This window comes from Martes martes (assembly GCF_963455335.1).
Source record: "Martes martes genome assembly, chromosome: 3".
In the NCBI taxonomy this organism is placed as follows: domain Eukaryota; kingdom Metazoa; phylum Chordata; class Mammalia; order Carnivora; family Mustelidae; genus Martes; species Martes martes.
Genome location: NC_137890.1, coordinates 147067235 through 147093590, shown reverse-complemented (window position 1 = coordinate 147093590; position 26356 = coordinate 147067235). Strand labels below are relative to the sequence as shown.

Here is a 26356-nt window from a genome sequence, read left to right as displayed (position 1 = left end):
TAAAATACTTAATTGTTCTTTCCTAGAATTCGTTGTTCTTGGATAGGGTCATTCACATAGTTACTGTAATGATTGATTGCATTGACTTTTCACCATACAGTATTAAGTATCAGCCCAAAGTTAAATGTAAGTACTTTTTTACTTTGTTCTCCCACTATTGCATAAACACAACTGTCTAAACTGTTGAGATCAAATCCTAATGTCTTTTCTGACCTCATTTTACCTGCTTTAGATGTTGTATAACTATGTCATACGTGGTTGTCAAACAACTATGTTGTATAACCTTGGTATGCTATGAGCTCACGTGTTCTTGCACATGCTTATGATCTCTCGCCTTTGTCTCTGTAACACACACAAATATCTTTCTTCCTTTGTATAACCTGGAAAGATCAGTATTATTCTATTTACAGATTGTGTAATATGAGTGATTTTACTTATTCCATCATAGGCAAGGAATTATTTGGGCAGGAAACTTTGATGTTTGTTAGAATGTTCTTATTACTGGTGAAGTTAACACTTACTAGTTGGTTAAGACAGTATCTGCCAGGTTTTCTACTATAAGTAAGTACCTAATGAGTAATTAATTAATTGATGAGTAATTAATATTTTGTGGCAGGTTCTTTAAGACTATGTAAATATCCTTTTTCTAAGCAAACTTTCACCCATGAATTTATTATCCATTAATACTTCTTATCTAAAGCACTAAGAGGATTACCAGAACAGTTCACATCCTTTCATTTGATTATATTGAATTATATCAAAATGTTTATCTCCTTTGTCTTTAATTACATTAATTCTAAAAGCTGTCCCGATATTTCTCTCATATTTTCATGGTAAATCATTCTACATTCAGGGTCATGAGTTCACGTCCAACTTTGGGGCCTTAAAAAAAATAAAATCATTCTGTAGCTGTTGAGCACTGCTAGGCACCAGTCACTTCAGGTGCAAATGACATCCTGATGTAAGCTATAGCTTCATTTGTCCCTGATATAATTTTTTTTAAGATTTATTTATTTATTTTAGAGAGAGAGTGCACCAGTGTGAACAGGGGAGGGCCAAAGGTATAGAGAATCTCAAGCAGACTCTCTGCTGAGGAGAGAGCTGGACTTGAGGCTCAGTCTCAAGATCCTGAGATCATGACCTGAGCCAAAATCCAGAGTCAGCCATTTAACTGACTGAGCCACCCAGGTGCCCCTACCTTATTTTATTTTTATCACTGGCTCTCTGTTATTCAGTGTTTTATAATTCATTGTTATTAATACTTATGCTCATGTTGGCCTGTATGACCATTTCATGTGTTTCCATTATTTTTTTTTTTTAATTTATTTATTTGTTAGAGAGAGAGAGAGCGAGCGAGCAAGGGCAGACAGAGTGGTAGGCAGAGGCAGAGGGAGAAGCAGGCTCCCCACCAAGCAAGGAGCCCGATTTGGGACTCGATCCCAGGACTCTGGGATCATGACCTGAGCCGAAGGCAGCTGCCCAACCCACTAAGCCACCCAGGCGTCCCATGTTTCCATTATTTTTTGAGCCCTTTGGCATAAGGTAATCAGGCTCATCCTGTACTTCTCATCCTTCAGCCTGGAACGAACCATATTTCCAAAGAACGATGTTCCTTTGCTGAGGATGGATGGCATTTAGAAACTGAGATCTGTTCATTATTATTAAGATGTCACTGCTCCTGGATCCTCTTGAGTAGACAGGTGTGGGATATGTGTCACGTGATTCATGGCTATCTTCTCAGCCTTAGCATTCTGGCCTGAAATTTTTGGGTGGCCATTCCCTAGGGAAGAAGATTGACTTCCTTTTGTTGGTAACACTTGTTTTTTATTTCACCACATGATATTTTTCATCAACAAGCACTGATTTAGACTTTTCTCTTAAATCTGAGATATTTTACCTTAAGAGAATAGATTCTTTGAAGGAAAGGTAATTTTTAAAAATCTTTGATTTTCTGGGGCGCCTGGGTGGCTCAGTGGGTTAAAACGTCTGCTTTCGGCTCAGGTCATGATCTCAGGGTCCTGGGATCGAGCCCCACATCGGGCTCTCTGCTCAGCGGGGGGCCTGCTTCCCCCTCTCTCTATCTGCCTGCCTCTCTTCCTACTTGTAATCTCTCTCTGTCAAATAAATAAATAAAATCTTAAAAAAAAAAATCTTTGATTTTCTTGACAAATGTGGGTTTATCCCTGTAGGTAGATATCTGAAGAGAGACAGGATCTAAAAATAGTACACAGAAAAGTCAGGCAGTGCTTTTAAGATACATCTTTGTCTTCAAATCTAGGCTTGCTTTTTTTGCCTTTCTTTCTGAGGATTTGGATCTGTGACTTGTTGAGTGTTATTTGTAGGGTTCAGTTTATTATAGATGACCTAGGGAGCAATAATTTCTAAGGGAAGTTTGTGACTTCTAAAGTTAATTTTGGAACCTATCTTTAAAAAAAAAGATTTGTTTATTTTATGGCAAGCACTTGCACATGAGTTGGGGGGGGGAGCAGAAGGAGAGAATCTTCAGGCATACTCCCTGATGAGTGCAGAGCCTGTCACAGGGCTTGATCTCACCATCAGTGAGATCATGACATGAGGTTAAAACAAGAGTCAGACACTTAAGTGACTGAGCCACCCAGGCATTCCATGGACTTTGTCTTATAACTTAGTACTTTCTTACAAATCAGTTGTTGAAATTCAGAATGTAAACATTTGAGAAAATGCTCATTTTTCTGGATTTCTTCTAGATCTGCCTAATAGTTTTTCTTTGTCACTGCTTCAGTTTTAAAGACAAAGTTGTGATACTTACCACTAATGGTGTATCGTTTCAAGGTTTGTGGGTATCACTGTACAGAAACATGTATATTAGAGGTATCTGTCATTTTTATAGATTATTTTTCATTTAAATGATATAAATTATAAAGACCGTAACACTTTTCAAAATACTTAAGTTTTTAATAAATTCAATTTTATCTTAGCACCACAGAGACCTTCAGATTGGTCCAAAAAGAAGAAGGAACCTCTAGGGAAATTGGCCTCTTTATTTAAACTTACTGTGAGAGTGATCTATTCTTTCCACACTCTGAGCTTCAAGGAAGTACATTCTGATACTCTCCTCACTGTCGGCAACTCAATCATCAGTATTCTTTCTAATGTGCTTGGACGTATTTCTTTGCCTTCTATGATCCGAAAAATATTTGCAACTTTAACAAGACCTCTGGCATTATTTTATGAAAACTTAAAGTAAGTACTTAGAATTTCTATGTAATAACTTTAAATTAAATGTCTTTAGATGTAGGTAGCAAACTTTTGTCCTTTTCTTATCAGCTTCTTGTTATGGATGGTAATTGTTACCATTTAGTGAAGAGGGTAATATATTAAACTGCATTTGTTAAAAAGATAGTTCAAATCATACATAAATAAGAGGTAGAAATTGGGAGTTTTTAAATTTTGTGTGCTAGTTCAAACCCCCCCTTTCAATTTAGTGCATACCTTTTCAGATTTGATAATACAAACAAGCATACCTGTTAAATTTACGATGTATCTGAAGCATATTTAACATGCTGCTTTGTGGTTAAGTATATGGTATACCCTTAAAATACTGTATGCGTCTTGTACCATGTATCTAAGAATCTCATTCTCTTTGATGTCTGCAGAGGGTTCCATAAATCTTAGTACCCAATTTCCTCTTAGCAGACATAAATGTTTTTCTAGCCTTTCCCTAACTTAACAGTATTATAGTTGAACATATTTGTACACATATCAGTGTCCACGTTTGCCACTACTTCTGCAGAAAGAGGTCCTAGATGTCAGATTGCTGGTTCAGAAGGTATACATACTTAAATTTCTGAATTACCCTGTAAAAATTTACAGTATCCTTTCCATTTGAATCGAAGCAAACAATGTCTTGAACCATGAAAAGTCTCAAATAACAACTTTTTAAAAACAATTTGAAAGGATTCATCTATGTTTCTTCTAGCAAGCTTATGTGGTTCAGTCATAATAGTCTGTCTTTTATAAATTAAATTCATGGAGAAAGTTTTAGGAACAAATTTGATAAAAGTACAAAGTAGAACCCCAAATATATTAGCTTTTTGTGCGTCTTTTAGTCTTTAAGCTTAAAAATAATTTATGCTTTTTTTAAAAAATTTATTATTTTTTTAAGATTTTATTTATTTATCAGATAGAGATCACAAGTAGGCAGAGAGGCAGGCAGAGAGAGAGGACAGCAGGCTCCCTGCTGAGCAGAGAGCCTGATGCAGGGCTCGATCCTAGGACCATGGGATCATGACCTGAGCTGAAGGCAGAGGCTTTAACCCACTGAGCCCCCCAGGCGCCCCAATTTATCCTTTTTTAAAGAGGTACAGAAAGAAGTGACTAGTATTAGTATTTTGAGGTCTATTCTAGATGTTTTTCTGTGGCTCTTTTTTTTTTCCCTGTGGTTCATTTTTTAAAGATAAGTTTGTTTCATGTTTGTTTGATAATTTGACATTCTTAAAATTAAGTCTTGGGCACCTTTTTATATCACTACACATGTCTCATTTTTATGGCTACATTACATATTTTTAGGTTTAACTTTCTGAAATATAAGTGGTACTCTTGTTTTTATTTCCTAGGCTTGATGAAGTTCCTAAAGTGTATAGTTGTATGAGCAACAAGGTAAAAATAGACGCTTGTCTATAAAACATATTTTCATGGTGAAAAAATGTTAGGGTTTAGGTAATTGTCTTCCTGGTGCATAGTTCTGATTTGTAAAAGGATCATACTTCCAGGTTTAATGGACATTTAATAACATGACATGGGCACATAGTTTTTAAAGAAGGATTCAGTAATGTTGCTTTAAATTCGGACAGCTCCCCACCTCCTATCTTAGCCCTTTATACATGAGGGTAATTGGTTCCCAGTATTTTATAGGTAAAACTTCTGTAGTTAACTATTACTTTCTGTTTATGAGGAAATGTAATTTTTTTCTGTTAATGGAAAATAGTTTGAAATCAGTCTTGTATTAATAATTACAGTAAATTCACCTGATAATTTGTCAGTTTATAATCATATATTTAAGGAGACAGATGGGAACTTTTAAAAACAAGTTTGAATTTTAAAAATTGAAATAATAACATGTTTTGAGTTGTTTAGTATGCTTCGTGCTTTTATTTTTTCCTGTTTTAAAAGGACATTTCCATATGTTATCGTAATAAAATTTTCCTTTTTCCTAGTTAGAAAAGCTACTGGGAGAGATAATTGCTTGTCTACACTTCAGCTACACTGGAACTTATGACAGCGAACTTCTTGAACAGATCTCTCCATTATTATGCATAATATTTTTGCACAAGAATAAGCAGATTAGAAAACAAAGTGCTCAGTTCTGGAATGCCACATTTGCTAAAGTGACAACGTTGACTTACCCTGAAGAGTTAAAGTATGCTAACCACAAAACTATTTAATATAGTTACTGTGATTGCTTAAATTGGTATTTTGGTTTTAATATGAATTTTTATTTTGAGGAATTATTGCAGAACATTCCTCAGTTGAAATGTTACTTGGAATAACATGGTAGTTATTAAACGTAACTTGACCTCTTACTTTGGTCCTGAGAGTAACCGTGCTTTTTAGGAACATTAAAAGCAGTATTAAATTTTCCTTAATAAAAGAAATACAAAAAGCAAGAAATTGGTGGTTATTAAATATGGGTGATGTGTACACAAGAGTTTAATGTAATAGTCTACTCTTGCTTAGAATCTTACATGATAAAAATTGGGAAACTTCTTAAAGAAGAATATTTGGGAACTGAAGAGGTTAGCAAAAAACTAAATATTCTACATTTGTCCCAGTTTTGTTTATGTAGAAAGAGAAACAATCTTTAAGGTGGATGTATTTTGGCACTCTAAAATTATGATTAAAGTGTTCTTAATAACATATTACCAGTATTCACCAGTACTACTTGACTCAAGGTGTGTATGTTTATGTACTTTTTTAAAGACAAGTACTAAGACAGTCCAAACAGAAATTTCTGTTGCTTTTACCTGGTTTGGAAAATGTTGAAATTACGGAGGAATCCAGTGGACCATACTCAGATTCAGTAAGTTGAGGTTTTTTACTTTTGAATATTTGAGCACTTCACTTATTGGATTGCAGTGTAATTTCTTAAAAGACAAAATGTTAGAAATTTTTTTGACGTGATAAGTGTGTAAAACTGGAGCACAAGAGCGTCATGATATAGGGTTTTTCTATGAAGTCTGTTTCCTAGCTTTAAACACTTTTAAAAAATTGAAGTATAATTGACATAGAGTATCCTGTTTCACGTGTACATCAGTGATTTGATATTTTTATACATCATGAAATGACCTTCATAAGTCTAGTTTGCCATCTGTTATACAGAGTTATGGCAATATTATCGACTGTATTCTTATACTTAGCGTTCCATGACTTCTTTCTTTTATAACAGGAAGTTTGTACTTTTTAATCCCCTTCACCAATTTCATATGTCCCCATCCAATCCCCCTTCTGGTAACCTGCAGTTTGTTTCCTGTCTTTGAGTCTGTTTTGCTTTGTTCGTTCACATTACATTTTAGATTGCAAATGTTAGAGAAATCCTACAGTATTTGTCTTTGTCTGATATTCACTTAACATAATACCCTCTAGGGCACCTGGGTGGCTCAGTGGGTTAAGCCGCTGCCTTCAGCTCGGGTCATGGTCTCAGAGTCCTGGGATCGAGTCCCGCATCAGGCTTCCTGCTCAGCAGGAAGCCTGCTTCCTTCTCTCTCTGCCTGCCTCTTTGCCTACCTGTGATCTCTCTGTCGGATAAATAAATAAAATCTTTAAAAACAATACAAAACAAAACAAAAAACATAATACCCTCTAGGTTGATCCATATTGTCACAAATGACAAGATTTCATTCATTTTTATGGTCAAGTGATAGTCGATTTTGTATGTGTTTGTGTGTGTGTGTCTTCTTACCCATTTATCTTTCAATGAGTACTTGGTTGTTCCGTGTCTTGATTTTTTTAAGTAATGCAGTGAACACGAGGGTGAACATCTCTTCAAATTGGTGGTGGTGTATTCCTTGGACAAATATCCAGAAGTGAAACTACTGGGTTCTATGGTAGTTCTGTTGTTTTTTTTTTTTTAAGATTTTTATTTATTTTGACAGAGAGAGCTAGAGACACCAGCAGGTAGAGCAGTAGAGGGAGAGGGGGAAGCAGGCTCCCCATTGAGCAGGGAGCCCGATGCGGGGCTCCATCCCAGGACCCTGGGATCATGACCTGAGCTGAAGACAGTCGCTTGACCAACTGAGCCACCCATGCGCCCCCTGCTTTTAATTTTTTGAGGCACTTCCATACTGTGCTTCATAGTGGTTGCACCAATTTATATTCCCACCAGCAGTTGTATAGGGGTTCCCTTTTCTCCACATCTTTGCTAGCACTTGTTTTTTCTTTTCCATGATAGTCACACGTCATGGTGTGATTTTTCCTTTGCATATCATTGATAATGATGGTGACGTTGAGCATATACTCATGTGCCTGTTGGCCCTCTATATCTTCAGTAAAAATGTGTTCAGTTGGGTGCCTGGGTGGCTCAGTGGGTTCGGCCTCTGTCTTCAGCTCAGGTCATGATCTCGGGGTCCTGGGATTGAGTCCCGCATTGGGCTCTCTGCTCGGCGGGAAGCCTGCTTCCCCCTCTCTTTCTGCCTGCCTCTCTGCCTACTGGTGATCTCTCTCCATGTGTCAAATAAATAAATAAATAAAATCTTTAAAAGAAAAAATGATGTGTTCAAGTCCTCTACCCATCTTTTAGTTGGGATTTTTTTTTTAATATTAAGTTGAATGAGTTCTTTCTGTATTTTGGATATTAACACCTTATCCAGATGTATGGTGAATATCTTCTCCCATTCAGTAGATTGCCTTTTCATTTTGTTTATGGTTTCCTTCACTATGCAAAAGGCTTTTAGTTTGATGTAATTTCATTTGTTTATTTAGATATTTTTTTGCCCTTTGGCCTAAAATAATTTTCTGATAGAAGAGCAGTAAATTTCACCATAGATTCTCAGGTAAATAGTCTCTGATTCTTGTTCATTAACGATCCTTTTTGAACTATGGCATTTTGTGTATTTTCCTTTGTAGATGTAATTATTAAAATAAATGGTAAAGTGTTGCTTTAGGTAAACCAGGAATAATAGTTACTGGTCTGTGTCTAAGCAAGAGTTGCCTTTCATTTTCTCAGTTCTTTTCCAGCAAATCTCATTCCTTCTGTCAGAAAAACACATCTTTGCTATCATATAACCCATTTGGAACAAGATTACTTTGGCTAATAATCACTATCTGATCAAGGTGTAAAAAGTATGGGTATTACATACCCATGAGGTAGACATTATTACACAACTTTTTTCCTACTCAACAACAAATGGAGTCTTGGCTGTTCATTGTTTAGAACCTGTGAGAGAAAAAAGTTAACAGTTACCTAAGCACTCCAGTTTTCATTTTTGGCCAAAATAAAATTCCTTATCAGATAATAAGATTTGTGGAGACTTGTTTGGTGTAATTCATCTTGAAAAGTCTAAAAGGGATTTGATAGGTAATACTTTCTATCGTGCATGCCTCATTGTTTGATATTTAAAGTTTTATGAATGTGATTGTTTCTTAGAAATAGTCCCAGTAATAGGAGGGGTCTTTGAGTTCATTAATCTGATTGACTTTTAGCATTTATTTGTGTATCTTATTTTTACAATTTGTAAAATTCTCAAAATATTCAGAATTCATAAAATTTATAAAAATGGTGCAAAGTAGCTACTGTATGTGTTATAGATGCCAAACCTATTTGCTTTTAATAAATTAGACATGTTTTCTTTGACATGATTTTAATAAGTGAATAATGAGAAGGGATTTGATACTTGAAATGAGTATTTATTATACTGGAATTTTCAAAGCATGGAAAGGAGAAATAGAACATTTGCACTTAAAAACTTTCATTTTTAATAAAACAGACAGAAAATTCACAGTTAAATATGAAGATAAGTGGCATGGAAAGAAAATCAAGTGGAAAAAGAGATTCTTTTCTGGCACAAACAAAGGATGCAAAAGAAAATAAGAAACCACCAGTTAAAGTACGTTTTTCCAAACTTTTATTTAATGGTAATTTAATATTAAAGTAGATAGTAGTTGGAGAACATACAGCTTCTAATTGGGGAAAAAAGTGATTAAAGGCCAAATAGAAGATAGGATTAAAGGGGGAAAATAGAGCTTGATCTAAAAAGACTATTAAGATAGCGTGGAAGTCTAGAAGCTTTATGAAATGATTCATTCTTACTAAAGTTAAGTGTGCTTAATATGTAGCATCCAGGTGGGCCTGGGTGGCTCAGTTGGTTACTTGTCTGTCTTCAGCTCAGGTCATGATCCTAGGGTCCTGGGATCAAGTCCCACATTAGGCTTCTTGCTCAGTGGGGAGTCTGTTTCTCTGCTGATCCCCCTGCTTATGTTCTCTCTGACAAATAAAATCTTTTAGAAAAAATATGTAGCATCCATTGAAGTATAGTTAATTCAGGCAGTAGCCCCCTTGAGATGGAATGAAATCTAGGTATGAATATAGCATAGGTAGCATAAGAACATTTTAGAACTTCTCTTACTGAACAGAAAGAGAACACTTAGGTAAGATACCTATTTTGGCTTCAAGTCTAATAACCTTAATCTTACCAATTGCCAGTAACTGATTTTCATGCAGTAATTAACTGATTTTCACATAGTAATTCTCTCCCCATGACTTCTAATAAGGGTATTCTAGAATCTTGAAACCATGGCCTTGGCAAAAATGAAAGAAGAAATACTATTTTTGAAGAATGACTCTCAACACAGTCTTGTTTCAGTTATAAAGTAGAAAAGTAAACAGTTGCACTGAAAATTTGTAAAAATAACAGAAACAGTGTTACTGGTATGGAACATGTATTATATTGGCAACTTTTACTCAGTTTGACTTAGTTTATGCTTCAGCTTGAAAGCTGCTAATACATTCTCTTCTTGCCAAACCACTTGATTTCTGTATGTTGGCCTGAAAAACATATTTGTCTATGCTTCGTTGTTATGCTATGCTTTCGTATTAGTTATTTTCTGAATGTTGATTAGAAGCAGAAAATGAGGGACATTGTACTATTAACCAAGGATAGTTGTACTAATTATTAACTTATCCAATAGGTTTGAACTTCAGACATCCTAAGTCGTCATTGAATAAGTTTATAGAGTGCTAGAATAGAGATTGATTTAAGTATTGGAAAATAATTTGGAAACTCAAATGTACATTTGCCTTTTATTAATTTGCAGTTGAAATTAGAACCGTCTTCTGCAAAAACAAAGAGTGAAATGCCTTTGGAAGAGGAAAAGTCTACTGACTTCGTGTTTATACCTCCAGAAGGAAAAGAAGCAAAGGAAAGAATACTAACAGAACATCAGAAAGAAGTACTCAAAACAAAGAGGTTTGTAGCCTTTTATCTTGAATTGGGTATTCTGTACTCACACGTAGATTTCATGCAGTATAACTGTTACTTTGTGTTTAGAACTAAAATATTATATAATATATGCTATATTTTAATGCCAAAAAGATGTGCTAAAAAGATACATGGCTGCATTTCATAATAAAAATGGTTACTTAGTAACATACTACGTTTATGCCTTCATAGCTGAGTCCTTAATGGAGGTAGTGTTAGAAGAAATCAAAAAAGATTTTGAGGAAAATAAATATCTAAGCCTTAATTTTACATTGTTCTTAAAAGATAAGTAGATGTATAAATCTAAGTTTAATTTCTAATTATAGGAATATCACATTTTGAAGTTATTTATGTAAGATCTTTTTCAGATACGATATTCCTGTCATGTATAATAATCTGGATGTTTCCCAAGACACTTTGTTTTCTCAGTATACCCAGGAAGAGTCCATGTAAGTATGGAAGCTGTTGAAGTAACTGGTTTTCTAATTTTTAATTAAAAACAGTATTTTAATTTATACATTTTTATTTCAGGGAAATTCCTCCTTTAACTGAAAAATCAACAGAAGATTCCAAGGTGATATATAAGGTATATTGGGGGGTTTTTAGAATCATTATTCCATTATGAAGTCTCTTGTGTTAATTTTAAGATATATTGCATAATCTCATAACTCTGATATACTTTAGCAAAATTGTGCTTAATTGTGTTTGTGGATGTATGTGAATGTATCTGTGTTTAAAATAAATGGTTTTTGGCTTTATTAAGTATTTATAATTAGAAACACAAATTAATGGGCATCTGTCACCACCTTTGGAATATTTACAAAATACTGAAAATTAGGGCGCCTGGGTGGCTCAGTTGGTTGAGCAACTGCCTTCGGCTCAGGTCATGATCCCGGAGTACCAGGATCGAGTCCCACATCAGGCTCCCAGCTCCATGGGAAGTCTGCTTCTCCCTCTGACCTTCTCCCTTCTCGTGCTCTCTTTCGCTCACTCTCTCAAATAAGTAAAATCTTCTAAAAAAAAAATACTGAAAGTCAGTGATGTGCCTTTTGAATTCCAAATTTGGACTTGTTTGTTGGTTAATCTATATACATGTGTACATTTCTGTGCAGGAGGAACAAACAGAGAGGGACATTGTTACTCCTCAAGATGTCACAGAAAACCGTGGTATGGATGAACGTCTTGAAAAGGCTTCTCTTTCAAGTAATGAGCGTGGTTCTAATGATGAAACCAGTCCAGAAGTACTGAGCAGTAATGACTCCAGAAAGAAAGCCTTAATTTCATCAAAGAAAACAACTGAGTATTCATGTAGTGCAGAAAATACTTCTGGTGTCAACATTAGCTCAGTTTCTAATGCCATCATTTCCGGAATTCTCCCACAGCCTACAAGTCGGAGGCAAACCTTTATTACTTTGGAGAAGTTTGATGGTTCAGAAAATAGACCTTTTAGTCCGTCCGCCTTAAATAATATGTCATCAACTGTTACAGTGAAAAATAACCAGGAAGTCATGGGTAAAATAGATAACCCACCAAAAGCAAAGAAAAGAGAAATGGCTCTTACAAAATCTGATGCTGAAAAAATAGCACATGGAATTAAGAGATCAAGCCGAAGGTCAAGTAAAGCTGAACAAACAGGGAACAAAAGGTCCAAGCTCTTAATAAGATCTGATCAGGAGAAAAATACTCAAGAATCTGTTGATGGCACAGTAATCTTAGAAAATAACCCACCTGGTTTGCTTAATCAAACAGAATGTGTGTTAGATAATCAGGCTCATCTCTCTGAATCTACAATGGAGGATGAGGATACAATGCTTAAACCAACAATAGAAAATGCGATATTATTAGAAAACAGTACTGTAGAAGAGAAAACATTAGGAATCAGTTTGGAATCCAAAGAAAATACACCCCCAGCTATAATACCAGCAGATCAAATGGTAGATAAGGATAGTCCTGTTCAGATAACTCCAAATCAGAAAACGCTTAGACGATCCTCAAGACGACGTTCAGAAATAGCCGAGCCTACCACTGAGAGCCAAGAGAAAGAAAATAATCATCAGAAAAAAGAAAGACGTAAGGAAGAAGAAAAGACCCTTCAGAAAAGTCCATTGCATGTAAAAGATGATGTGTTACCTAAGCAAAAACTGATTTCTGAACAAACTCTGCAGGAAAATTTAATTGATAAAGGGAATAATTTACACGAAAAGACTTTTGGGGAAACTAGCACTACTTCTGAAATTGATGAAAGTAAAAAAAAGCTAGACCTTGAGAATATTAAATCTGAGGGAGACAGTGCCCAGGACATTGCAGATAAGTCCTCTGAAAAACCAGTAAGTGGACGAACACGGTATCAAACAAGAAGAGCATCCCAGGGTTTGCTTTCCAGCATTGAAAACTCAGAATCTGATAGTTCTGAGGCAAAAGAAGAAGGTTCTAAAAAGAAGAGATCTGGAAAGTGGAAAAACAAAAGCAGTGATAGTGTTGACATTGAAGACCAAGAGGAGAAAGTGATAAAACAGGAATGTGTAAATGTTGAAAACCAGACACTTGATTACAAAGCAAATTCTGAAGTGGAGAGAGACCTAAAACCTCAGATTTGTGAACAAAAAGATGAGAATACTGTTGTAACTCCTAAAGATTCTACAGTTTCTTCAGATTTATTGCAGGTTTCTGATGATGTGTCAACTGCTTTTGAGGGAAAAAGTAAAACCAACAAATGTACAGAATATTCCTTTTCAGACCCTTCTGTGCCAGATTCAAATCTAAGGACTAGAAATGCCAGCAAGAGATTACAAAAACGAGATTCTATAGAAAATAACAGCATGGGAGAATCCTCAAAAATAGGGACATCAGACATTTCCTTGCTTTCTGAAAAAACTTTCCAAACACTTGAATGCCAACATAAGAGAAGTAGGAGGGTGAGAAGATCTAAAGGTTGTGATTGCTGTGGAGAAAAATCTCAACCTCAGGAAAAGTCGTTCATTGGGTTAAAGAGTACAGAAAATTATGATGTAAAAGTCAGTGAAACAAAAAAGACAGATATGCATACACCTGTAACTGTATCAGAGACTTCTAAAGCTAATCTGTGCTCTGAGGTAAAACTTTCGGATGAACATAATTGTGTGAATTTTCATTTGGGACTCAAGGAGGAGAATGATGCTGTTAATGACTCATTAATTATATCTGAAAGTGAGTTGAAAGAAAATACTATTCCAAACCCTCTTCCTTCTGGAGTAGTAAATTTTGAAGAAGAAACTTGTGATATGGATTCTGAAGAAGCAACACCTCTTGAGAGCCAAGAGCCATCCAAAAAAAAATGTAAAACTGTTAGCCCATGTTTAGGTGATTCTAAAGATAATTCACTGGAATGTTCTACTGTGGAGACCAAAGAAGAAAAGTCAGAGGCTATCTTGGAGAAGAAACTAAGTATAGAGAACATTGTCAATGATGAAACAGATGCATGTAAAGCTAATGCAAAATTCAGTCCAGAAGTAGAAGCTATTGAATTGGGTGTAGAAATTGATAAATCTGAAGCTAGCTTTTCTGAACAAAAGAGTACCGAAACTGGTATTAGTGGAGAAGAAGTAATGGAGATAAATAATGAAAAAAGTGATGAATCGGATGCAGAGGCAGCTGAAAAACTGAAGGCTGAAGAAGCAGTAACTGAAGAATTTAATTCTATTGTTGATCATTATGATAATTCCACAGAAATGAGTGCTCTGGTAGAGATACCTGAACAAACAGCAGTTGGAGAATTAGATGAAAGACATGACGAATCTGGTCCAGGCTCATCTGAAGGAGTGAATGTTGAAATGGAAACTTCTGAAGAGACAGTGATTGGTGAGGTGAGCGCTGAAGCTGACCAAGTCAATGAAACAGAAGGCCAGGACTCTACTACCAGAATCTCTACCAAGCCTGTACAAGCTGAAACAGAGACATCAAGTATGGAAGTCAGCAGTTTTGTTCTCACCACACTTGGGATGAGCACCGAAGAAGGAAAAGTTGACTCTAATGAAACTGAAACAAAAAATGAACTTAAATCTGAAGAAACAATATCAGCTGACAATCGAATGGTGGGAAATGATGAAATTCTACAGGAAGCTCACCATACTTCAGAGAAAGTGGAGGATACATCACAGTCTCTGACATCTGAAACAGCCATCTCTGAACTAATAACAGAAGACAGTAATGCATCTCCTCAAAAATTAAGGGAACTAGATCCTTTACTTGTATCAGCAAATGGTAGTCCTAGTGGCATGCAGACACGCTGTGTCTGGTCTCCTTTGGCTTCTCCATCGACCAGCATTTTAAAGAGAGGACTAAAAAGACCTCAGGAAGATGAGATATCGTCACCTGTTCACAAGGTAGGGGAGTTGAGGCTGAATATTATTTAGCCCATGTTTAATTGAGTATTTGGCAATACAGTGGTTCCTGGTGAATGACAGAATGTTAGACTGATAGGACCACTCATTTTGAATAATTAACCACAGTGACCAGGGAAACGGGCAGGGAGAAAAAGTGTTGATAAAAGGAAACTGAAGGCCGTATATATTCCTTTACTTTAGGACACTAAAGATCTTCAACCATATACATTATTCACCTTTTGCAGAATTGGTGAGGATCTCGTGGGTTTTTTGGTTTTGGTTTTTTTGCTCATAATGTGAGGAGACATTTAGAAACTGATACAGAGTAGCTTTAGTTAGCACTCACTTTGTGCTAGAACATTATGTAGTCTGTTTCCCATTTAAGTGTTCATATAAACTCTTACTTCCAGACCTTATCTAATGAAAAAAATCTCAGGCTGTGCCTTTATCAGTTTCTGGATGTGATTTCATTTATTATCTTATTTCCCCATCTTCACTAAACTGACTCCTTTAGTTTGTAAACATGGATTGTCTCTGTATTTGCTTTAGCTCCTGACCCTATAACTTGGACGTAATTTGTTGAATGAATAAGTTAAAAAAAGTAAAAGTTACATATGCTTACATAGCTCAGCTTGTCCTCTACTTAGTAAAGGAGATGTTCTGAAAAGGTATGATGTGAGCATTCTCTATCTATGAAATTGAACCTGCCATTTAATGTGGAATACATGTGTTTATATATACAGACATACATTAGAAATTGAAGGTAGACTTAATCTTGCCTCTGGCAGGCACATTGTGAAGACTCCTCAGGATGTACCAAAAGTTCTTACACTGAGAATTGAGGTTTTTGGCTTTGTTTTGCTTTGCTTTTATATTGAAGTTCTTTTTTTTTTTTTTTAAAGTATCTTAAGTCTTTGAAAAGTATGAAGATAGAATGCATTGGGATTGAGGTCTTCGGTATATTTTATTTTCCTTCAGTATATTTTAGATTTTAAAAAAGTTAACTAGTCATGTTTTGTGTGATAGTACCTCAGATTTAATTTTTATTTAGGCAACAGTAAGACATTATAGTATTCTATAGCAGATATGTACGGAATCTGCCCACTCTTGGGAGTCAAGACCAGGAGACATTTATATACATGGTTAGTGGTTATGCCTTATTGCATATTTCTTTATTGCATATTATATCTAATAGCTGAATGAATGAAAGCATCGTAAGACTTTAGAAGAGGCTAAAATGAAAAATTGCCACCCAGTTACTATGACTCTGGGACCCTCTAAAGAGTTTAGAACAGAGGTTAGAACGATACACCAGAGGTCAGTTAGTACTATTTCTGCCTCTTTACGTTGTATTTTTAAGTCACTGCAATAAGCCCACAAGATTAGTATAATTGGATGATATAGTTTCAGCTGCTACGTGTAATTTCACTGTCCCTATTTCAGTCTTTGTTGGTATATTATGTGGAGACCATTTAGAACATGGATAATTGGAATGACCTGTGGTATTATCTGTGAAAGTAGACATTAGGAAGAAATACAGCTATGTACATTTGGCTTCTAGTGAAGTAAATTAAGCTTCTAAACCTACATTCTATTTTGGGGGACCTTAATAGTGAGAATTTATGGTGTGGTTTTTGTTCTTTTTTTTTTTTTTTTTAACTTTAACTTTGTAAATAAAAGCATGACCTGTGTTTTCAGGTTCGCCGGGTCTCCTTTGCAGATCCAATATACCAAGCAGGATTGGCAGATGACATTGATAGGCGATGCTCTATTGTTAGGTCCCATTCTTCAAATAATTCTCCCATAGTAAAAAGTGTTAAAACTTCACCTACTGCACAATCTAAGGTAAGCTGTGAGCTTTAAAATACACATACATGAATGCAGGTACCGAATTGCATAGTGTAGTTTATCTTAAAACTAATAAAGAATAAGATGTCTTTGGTTTGGATACATTGTTTTGTCTGCAACATGGTAAACAAACATGAAGAGGTGGGAAGAGTTAGTGATAATCCAGTAATTGGTTAGGTAATAGTTTATTACATTTTACATTTTCTCAAAATTTTAGGAAATTACCTCACTCTAAGTAATGAAAGTAGAGTTATAAAATTATAGTTTTCTAGGGTTCTGAGTTTTTTTTTTCTCTCCTTTCTTCTGTCTAGCATAATGCCACTTCAACCAAAGGATTTCTGTCCCCAGGATCACGTAGCCCTAAGTTTAAGAGCTCAAAGAAGTGTTTAGTAAGAAGTGCTTTAGTTTTCATGCAACTTTATATTTTCATGTTTAGTCAGGTGACCTCTATTTAACGATTTTGAAATTTATTCTAAGATTACAGAAATGGCTAAAGAATCTATGCCAGGTCCAACAGAAAGTGTTTACCCAGCTTTGGTGAACTGCGTGGCTCCAGTTGATATCATTTTACCTCAGATTACCTCAAACATGTGGTAAGTCGTTATTTTTGCTGGTTTATACTTAAAGATGCCACCTGTTTAAGAGGAATATTTAAGTGATCGAGATTCTTATATTTAGAATTGACCATATATGCGCTTTCACACATTTTGATTTAGAAATATAAATTAATGTGGGAAGATGGGACAGGTGAGGCAATAAGAGAAACATCTACCATAATACAGTAATGGCTAAGCTAATTAAATGTATGTGTACTATTTGTCAGATGCTGTGCTGAACTCTTTGCATATGTTCTCTTATTTAGTCCTAATCACAAATCCTGTAAGTAGTATAATTATTATTTCCACTTTACCAGTTGAAGTTTACAAAGGTTACTCCACCAAAGTCATGAGGCCATTAAGTCATCATGTAAGTGAAGTCTGAGACACAAATTGGGCTTAGTCTCTTCCCAGCATTATTGCTTAAGCCAAACAAACACATCAAATTTAATTTTTGTTTTAAATTAAATGTATATGTGCCTACCCTCAGAGTGGGCTAGGTGAGCCTATATAAAATTCAGTTATGACTGAGCATAAATCAGGAAATCTAGCTGGATAGGCCCTCACAAATAGAATAAATGTGAAAAGTATATGATGACATTTTTCCTTTTTTTCTTAATCTCTTCAGGGCAAGAGGACTGGGACAGCTCATTAGAGCTAAGAATATAAAAACGATTGGTGATTTGAGTACTCTTACAGCATCTGAAATAAAAACTCTTCCTATCCGTTCTCCAAAAGTGTCCAATGTAAAAAAGGCTCTTAGAATCTATCATGAGCAGCAGGTAAACTTAGATGTTATAAATCATGTATAGATAAATGATCTCTCAGTAGCAATTACAGAAGTTGGTAGTCTTGCTTAAAAACTCATTTTATGCCCTCTCCACCCCCCACTCCCCAGTCAGGGTTAACTTAAAACATCACTTTATAATTTCACAGAGAGGTTTGCTTCTTGATTTTGTCTGGTTTTGTGTAATGCATCTCTTTATTCTTTGAGTTCTCCTATCTCCTTGTCTCATTCATTTCCACCAAATTGGTGATTGGTTCCATGGCTGCTTTTCCTAAAACCTAGAGGTTCAAATCTAAACATTCTAATAAAAATCTTTCAAATTTGTATTTAACAGTATTTCTCTTCTGATGTCCAACACAACTGTAACTAATTTTTCTTGTTCTTACCAACTTTTTGTACATAAATATTTTGGCTCATAGACATTTTTCAAGATTCTGGTAGAAGCCAAGATTCTCCACTCCCTAACCATCAATAAAAATATAGATGGAAAACTCATCATTTCAGAAGGAGTCAGACTGTTCTGAAACCTGTGCAGAGACCTTTTATGTGTCCACTGAAATTACACAAAAGTGTGAATAAATGAGAACAGATTATGTTAAAGCTTGAAAACCAGTGTTTACATTAGAATTTCCGAGACTGGAGTTAGCTAACTACTGAAGACGTCTGCTGTTTTCTTGAAAGTCTTTGATTTAAAAATTATTAAGTATTTGTAATCCTTAAAAACTTCTAGATACCCAAAGATTATATTAGTAATTTTCAGTCTCACAGACTTGTCTGCTGTGGACCTTTCATAAAAGTGGGATTATATGAGCTGTGGTCTTTTGTGATTGACTTCTTTAAACATAATGTTTTCAAGGTTCATGTGTATTAGTACTTCATTCCTCTTTATGGCTAAATAATACCCCTTACATGAATGTACAACATTTAGGTCATCCATCAATTGCTTAACATTTAGATTGTTTTTACCTTTTGCCTTATGTACACTCATAAGTTTTTGTGTGGATGTGTTACTCTGTCTCTTGGGTGTCTACACAGGAATCTAATTGATGGACCCATCAATATGGTAACTATAACATTCTGAAACTAGTATCTTCTCAGTCACTAATCTGTAAGCCTAGGAACACCTTTCAAAATTGTATTGTTCTTTTATTTTTATTTATTTATTTTTAAAGATTTTATTAATTTATTTGACAGACAGAGATCACAAGTAGGCAGGGCTGGGCGGGTGGGGGTGGGAAACAGGCTCCCTGCTGAGCAGGGAGAGACCGATGCAGGGCTTGATTCCAGGACCCTGAGATCATGACCTGAGCTGAAGGCAGAGGTTTAACCCCCTGAGCCACCCAGGCACCCCAAAAGTTGTTACTCTTTTTTTAAAAGTCCATATGTTTTTTAAGTTTGGAAATAATCTGCCTTGGATTTTCTTTTCTTATGCTGCTAAACTTGGGAAATACAGTGTAATTTTTTTTGCTATCTGGCTATTTCTTGAGAAGCCCATTAAGAAATATTACGGACACTTAACCAGCTTTCTGAAAAAACTGAAAAGCACTTTATAATCCCATTTTTTGGTGTCACTAGCAGAACATAGTTTCTTAGCAAGATTTGCTAAGCTAATAGTCATGTGATGGGCTAGGAAACATGTCAGATTCTTTTCCAGTGGTGGTGGTGTTGGTCCTTTTTAAAAGCAACTTTCAATTTTTTCGTTTTGTTTTTGTTTTACTGGCCTGTGTGTAATCCAGGTAAAATCTCGTGGACTAGAGGAGATTCCAGTTTTTGATATTTCTGAAAAAACAGTAAATGGAATACAAGCTAAATCTCTCCCTTCTGATGAAGAAAGACTTGCCTCAGGTATGTTTTAGCAAAGCAGGACAATTTTATTTACAGCATCAGTTGACTTTGAATATATGCTTCTAGTTTTAATTTGACCATGCTCTGTTAATTTGACAAGGTTTTTGTTTTTTGGGGGGTTTTTTTGGTGCCAGTGGCCAAGTGCATGAAAAAGTAGCTGATACTGATTCCAACTATGTCTAGTTGTTTTTCTCGAACTGTCAACCGCTACTCAAATAAGGATATAAACTAAGTAGTGTGTTCCAGTTATGCTGTTAATAAAAATGAAGTAACCTGGCTCGCTCTTCAGTGGCACTGAATAAGTTATGGTGTGGAGTTTTCTGTTGCCTTGTTCTCTTGAGGAAGAACAGTACCTCAGCCTGCACTCTCAACTTAAATCTTAGGCACTTAAACTTTTTATTAACTTAAAAGGAAATATGTACAACTTAAATTTTATCTGAAATAAATTAATTGTGCTTTTTTTCTTTTAGATTTTATTGATCCTGTTGCTTTGGAAACTCCATTACCTAAAAATCTTGTGGCACAGATTAGTGCACTTGCTCTTCAACTAGATTCAGAAGATCTCCATAATTATTCAGGAAGCCAGCTGTTCGAAATGCATGAGAAACTTGGTAGCATGGCAAACTCTATAATAAAAAATTTGCAGTCACGTTGGAGGTCACCAACCCATGAAAATTCCGTTTAGTATTTTAAGAGAAAAATGAACTTTTTTTTCCCCCAACATCACTGGATTTGTTGATCATAAAATAAGTTCTGAAATATAGCACAATTTCAGACTGAAAGTTTGCAGAGTTGATAGCATTTCAAACCCTGAAGGGCTGTGACTTATGTAAATTCAATTTTGTAAGTTCATTGTGTAAGATTTTTGTTCATACAATATTTTCTTGGCTGCTATGCATAGTTTTTCGAAAATTTAAATATCTTACTGAAATATGGAAGCAAAAACTAGAAACAAGCAATTTATTGCACACTTCTTAAACTCCTCCATATTCTGATGAAACATTCATGAAAAATGAAAAATACCTTATTTTAAGTAAGTAAAATTTAACATTTCTATTTGAATTTTTTCCTGAACTGATAAAGGTGTTTATACTTGATTTTTTTTTTTTTTAATTTATATTTGTTGTGCCTGAGGTCTAAGAAATTTGTTCTCAGTAGATAACCTTAAATGAGATGCAAAAGAATTGGAACCTTTTTTTCCACAGATGTCAACTTTGGGCACCTTCCAAGAAAAATACCAAAAGCTGCAACTTCTGGGGTTAAAATAAGCAGAACTTACTAAGATGCCATTCAGTTGCTTTAGCAAATATTTATGCAGCAGCATTTGCTTGTGAAAATTTAGTCGGATGAGACACACTCATTTTAAAATGCACGACTATTTGTACATTATGTATAGATTACAGTGTTTTTAATTTATAAATTTCAGCCTTTGTTAATGGCATGAATTTTTCTGCAGCTACTTGTGAATACCTTTGTTTAAAATAGAAACCTATTTTGTATATATTAAATACTGAGATACCAGTATAGACAGTAGAAGTGCTTTGTGGGCTTGCTGCAGATGTTTGTAGGATTCTGTATCTACAGAAACAGATAGTTTTGTACTTAGTAAAAACACGAGCTTTTATTTTCTAAAGTAACCAGAAGGAGTTAAATTTACAGAAATGAGAAAGTATTACATGAAGACTTCGCTATTCATACCACCAGCCCCCCTTTTTTGGGGGGGGTTTGCAAGGAGGGTATCTGCCACTAGAAAGCTTCATTACATTTCTTTTTAAAGTGGAGAGTTAGTGTGACTATTTTTGTTACAACTTGGGCTAAATGATATCTAGGATTTATCTGTTCTTTTCACCTACACATAAAGCAAACTTGGAAGAAATTTGAAATTGAAATTGTTCTTTTGAAATATGTATGTTTGCCTAGTTTTTAAAAAAAAGGTGTATATAATTAAAACATTTGTAAATTTTACTGACTAGTATTAGTGCCTGACTTCCCATATTTGTTTCGTCTCTTTACAGTGAGAATATCTTCTTTGTTCTGATTAGAGTGAGTGAATGACCTTTATAGTTTCATACTTTATTCAGAACTAACCAGCTTAAAAAGGCACACATTCTTTTAGCAAGTTACAGAAAGTTTAATTCTTTTGCTTAAGTTAGTTCCTATATTCAGAAGGGGACCACCTGCCAGCCAGAAAAGTTGGTGTCTTTTTCATAATTATAAATCCATCATTACAAATGTTTTGGGGGTATAAGTTTCATAGTCCTACACCAAGGTAGGGTTTAAAGGAAATTCTGGGACTGTAAAACTGAGGATTGTAAGCTTGACAAAATAAGTAAAAATAGAAACTTTTGACAGACTTATAATTGTGGTTTATATTGCCTCTCATTTCCCAAATTATATTTTATAGTAAAGAGGCATATAAATTTTTAGTTAACAGGTATAAGAAGGAGTATGTATGTGTGTTTGTATGGAGTCAAAATTGGCTTATCTCCTGACTGTATCTTAATGTTTGTGTAAACTAGCTGGTGAAATGGAAGTTCTTGAGAACTTTGAACACTATAGGAGAAAAGTGATAAGCATTTACTTAAATCACTGAATTTGATAAAAGCACAAGTATGTATTTTCAGATACTGTGATTGAACAAGGATCTGTTTAAAAATGTTACTTGAAGGCAGAAACCAGTTTGCTAAATCTTCATTGTTGATATAGTTAAGTGTATATTTGAGGCACCTTATTTTTAATACTCTGGCCTTAAATTTTTACCTGAATAATTCGTAAATAGCAAAAACTATTAATTCTCTTTGATCAGTTTCCGTATGTTGTTTAACTAAAATTAAATCAGTTTTTCAGTATTTTCTAAGGGTTAATTTTAAAATGGCAAATATTAATAAGAACACTCAAGTGTGATTTATTTTAGGCATTTATAAAAAGAATCTGGTTGCTTGTATAAAGAAGCACAGTATAACTTCTCAAGTTCCAAAATGGACTTCATGTGGTGGATTTGAATTTTCAGTATTGCATGGAGCCCATTGTCAAAGGTGTTAGTTTGAACAAGTTTGAAAGCCATTGAATGGTATGGAGCTTTTGCTCAAATTCCATATAGTGTAGGATGAATCAGGTTTAGTGATAATGTTATTGGATAATATAGTCAAAAATAAGATTTAAATCTGAATGTGATAGTTTCTGGCATTGCTCGTGGATTCTTTACAGCCTGAAAATAGTTAGGGGTTCTGTTATATATTAAGAATCATAAAAATCTCAAGGAAATTGGATTATATCTTGCCTAAAATAAAAGTGGCAGGGCAAGAAGCAAAATTAGGGGAAAATGGGAGGGGTGTGGGTAAAATACACAATTAGAGTATTTTTTTTTTTTAAAGATAAAGGAATGACAGTAATTAAAAATAAGTGCTGTTTAAAAAACCTTTGTTGGAATTTAACAGAAAATACGAGTTTATTAAAGCGTTCACATTTTAACCTTAATGTCATTCTTTCCAACTTTATAATCCAGTAAGAAGGGTGTAGTTTCCATCTCACATTCTTCATTACTGATTTTCAGGGAGGTAATTTGCAGCTAGGCTAGAAGGCCATAAAATAGCAGTTACTGACAGTATTAGGCTAAGACTTTCGTAGGGGAGAGTAAGCCATCAGGAATGTCTTAGACATTATATACAAGTGTTAGTTAAGTTTTGTTTTTTTTTTTTTTTAAAGATTTTATTTATTTATTTGACAGACAGAGATCACAAGTAGGCAGCGAGGCAGGCAGAGAGAGAGGAGGAAGCAGGCTCCCTGCTGAGCAGAGAGCCCGACGCGGGGCTCGATCCCAGGAACCTGAGATCACGACCCGAGCCGAAAGCAGAGGCCTTAACCCACTGAGCCACCCAGGCGCCCCAGTGTTAGTTAAGTTTTGACTAAGTTTTGACTCAACACAGTGCTTTTCACTTGTCTGTATATAAGAATGCAGATTCTGATTCAGCAGGTCTGGGAATAGGACCTGATAGTTTAGTTTATCTATAAAAGCTCCCACATGACCCATACAAATGCTGATGTCTGTGGATTACGTTTGTGGTGGTTAGGCCAGGAAGCTTCAGGCTTTGAATTACGTGATAACATAAGTGGCTTTAAGTCCCAGGAATTACTGCCACAAAAGATAAGATTTAGTGTTTTTTTAGACAACTTTTTCAAGTTTATGATTGGGGGTGCAGACTGGTCTTGAAGGCTTCAAATTAAAGTTCAAAAGTTTTTTAAGAGTTAAAAGTGGAATTTTGCCTCATTTGGAGCCTTTTTTAGATAGGAAAATTCATGGTTTGGGGAGGAAGATTTATGTTTTTAAATAGGCAGACAGTTATGTATTTCATGTTCTAAAGAACCTAACTAAACAAATGGACAGTGTGAGCCTTTTTTCATGAGTAGTGTAAGTGGATTATATTCTCATTTTTTAAATATAAAAGTAAATTTCAGATATTAGAAATACATTTAGTCTCTAAATAAATCTTGCCTTTTAAGTTATGGGGCTTCACTATTTTACTAATAAACATTGAAAACCAACTACCTAAGATTAACTCGGCAGTAAAGTTAGCAGTACCAAAATAAGCCCTGACAGATGTGACTTGTCATTTTAGTTAAAGACCTCTGGTTACTTTGCTGTTATATTGTTGACATTTTCCATTTCATCTTAAAATGGTGTTTGAAAGACAGTTGAATAATTTTTCTAAAAGTGAGTTTTTCTTGGCATTCAGTTCTATTTCCCTCATGTGTTTTAAGTATTCTTTTCATAAGAATTGTACTCATTCAGAGCACTTAAGAAAATGTAGCCAGAAGTTAAGTAGTGGGATTTTTAATTGATTTATCAAAATTTGTTGAGTGCTTGATTTATAAAACAAATCTGGGCTTTGGTTTGTGATGGTCCAATATATGTTTATCATATACCAGGCTTTGTATATTGCTTTTTCAAAGTATTAAAATCTGAGTCACTAGGGTTTGAAATCTGTAGCTTTTTAATAGAATAGTAGTCTAACAGAATTGAATGTTCACTCATTTCTCGGAATAGAATGTTAAATTTTATATCATGGTTTTAACCATTTTTTTCTTTATATACCAAGCCAAAGAACAGTGAAAACCAAACGTGAAGTGCCAAGCTGTAAATGCTTATTCTCCTGAAGTATACCTTAGAAGAAAAGATAATCTTTCCCTTTACCTGAGAATGTAAGATTGAAGGCAGTATTTTAAATTGATAGCACATGGAATAAAACAAAAAAGGTAGCTTTTTAGTGTAGGTACAGTCATATATACTTTGAAAATAGCTGGTAGTTATCCTGTATATAAGTACTGTAGATAAGTACCAGAACTGATACTGATAAATACCCTGAATTATTATTTAAAATATACGTTATTTACGGGTCACCTGTTTGGCTCAGTTACTGGTGGAGCATGCAACTCTTAATTTTGGGATTTTGAGTTCAAGCCCCACGTTGGGGGTAGAGATTGCTTAAAAATAAAATCTTTTTTAAAAATAAAATATACATTATTTAATATCCTGCCCCCCAAAAAGGAGTAGAGTAACTCCCAATAATGGAATTATTTCTTACATGAATAAATTGCATATAACTAGAAAGTTCACCTTCAAAATAAAGTCATGGAATGAAATATAGTGTAATAGCTATTTTGATATTTAATTGAATAATTAGCAAGTATCTAAATACATTTTTATTTTTGTAGAATGAGAATTTTCTAGGAAATGAAGAACCATGAATTTTGAGTATAGAAACTGAAATATGGCATGGCAGTCTTAACCTACTATGTTGTTACAAACAGGTTGAAAAACTATAGCCTGCCACCTGTTTTTTTATACATCCTCTGAGGTAGGAATGGTTTTTACATTTTCTAAAAGGTTGAAAAAATTCAGAAGTAATATTTTGTGACACATGGAAAAATGAAATTTAAAATTTCAGTGGAGGTAATAAGATTTTACTGGGACACAGCTATGTTTATTTACGTAGTGTCTTTGGCTGCTCTCCTGCTGCAGTAGCAGATTGGAATAGTGTGACAGGCTGTATGGCCTGTTAACACCTAACATTCACATATTTATTTGGCCCCTTTGTGTAAAGTTTGCTGATCGCTATTACAAAGGGTAGGTTTGTTCATATGTGGCCTGTAAATCCAGTTGGTCATTTGCTTCTAGATGGCAGATGGGGCTCCTGCTTCCTTAAGTCCTAAATTTCTGTTGCTGTTACTTAGATTTTACTTTCACAAAAATGTGTTCCCATAATTGCATTTATATCTTAACTGTATTGCTCAAATACACATATACTAGGAGATACTAGTACTTTTTAGGTACACTTTTTTTCTCCTATTTCATCTCAAATGACAGTAATATGTTTACTATGGATGTTAAGGGACACTGATGGGTGAGGGAAAGGCATCTAGCACTGGTGGTTCTGTCAGACCTGTGAAATAAGTTGGGAGTTGAGGGAG

At 34.8% G+C, this 26356-nt stretch overlaps 1 protein-coding gene across 1 annotated transcript in view; it reads left to right on the top strand.

Moving 5' to 3' along the window:
• The window catches only part of RIF1 (replication timing regulatory factor 1), a 55764-nt gene extending 33903 nt beyond the window's left edge, over positions 1-21861 (top strand). Inside the window, exons 21-36 of the mRNA XM_080798149.1 lie at positions 27-126; positions 2958-3222; positions 4596-4638; positions 5196-5398; positions 5959-6058; positions 8961-9080; positions 10288-10439; positions 10820-10900; positions 10983-11037; positions 11564-14812; positions 16511-16657; positions 16972-17049; positions 17138-17253; positions 17885-18038; positions 19780-19888; positions 20359-21861. Coding sequence (XP_080654275.1) covers positions 27-126; positions 2958-3222; positions 4596-4638; positions 5196-5398; positions 5959-6058; positions 8961-9080; positions 10288-10439; positions 10820-10900; positions 10983-11037; positions 11564-14812; positions 16511-16657; positions 16972-17049; positions 17138-17253; positions 17885-18038; positions 19780-19888; positions 20359-20573 — 5187 coding nt within the window. The 3' untranslated portion in view covers positions 20574-21861. The remainder of the gene's footprint in view (positions 1-26; positions 127-2957; positions 3223-4595; positions 4639-5195; positions 5399-5958; positions 6059-8960; positions 9081-10287; positions 10440-10819; positions 10901-10982; positions 11038-11563; positions 14813-16510; positions 16658-16971; positions 17050-17137; positions 17254-17884; positions 18039-19779; positions 19889-20358) is intronic.
• Positions 21862-26356: the final 4495 nt, after the last annotated feature.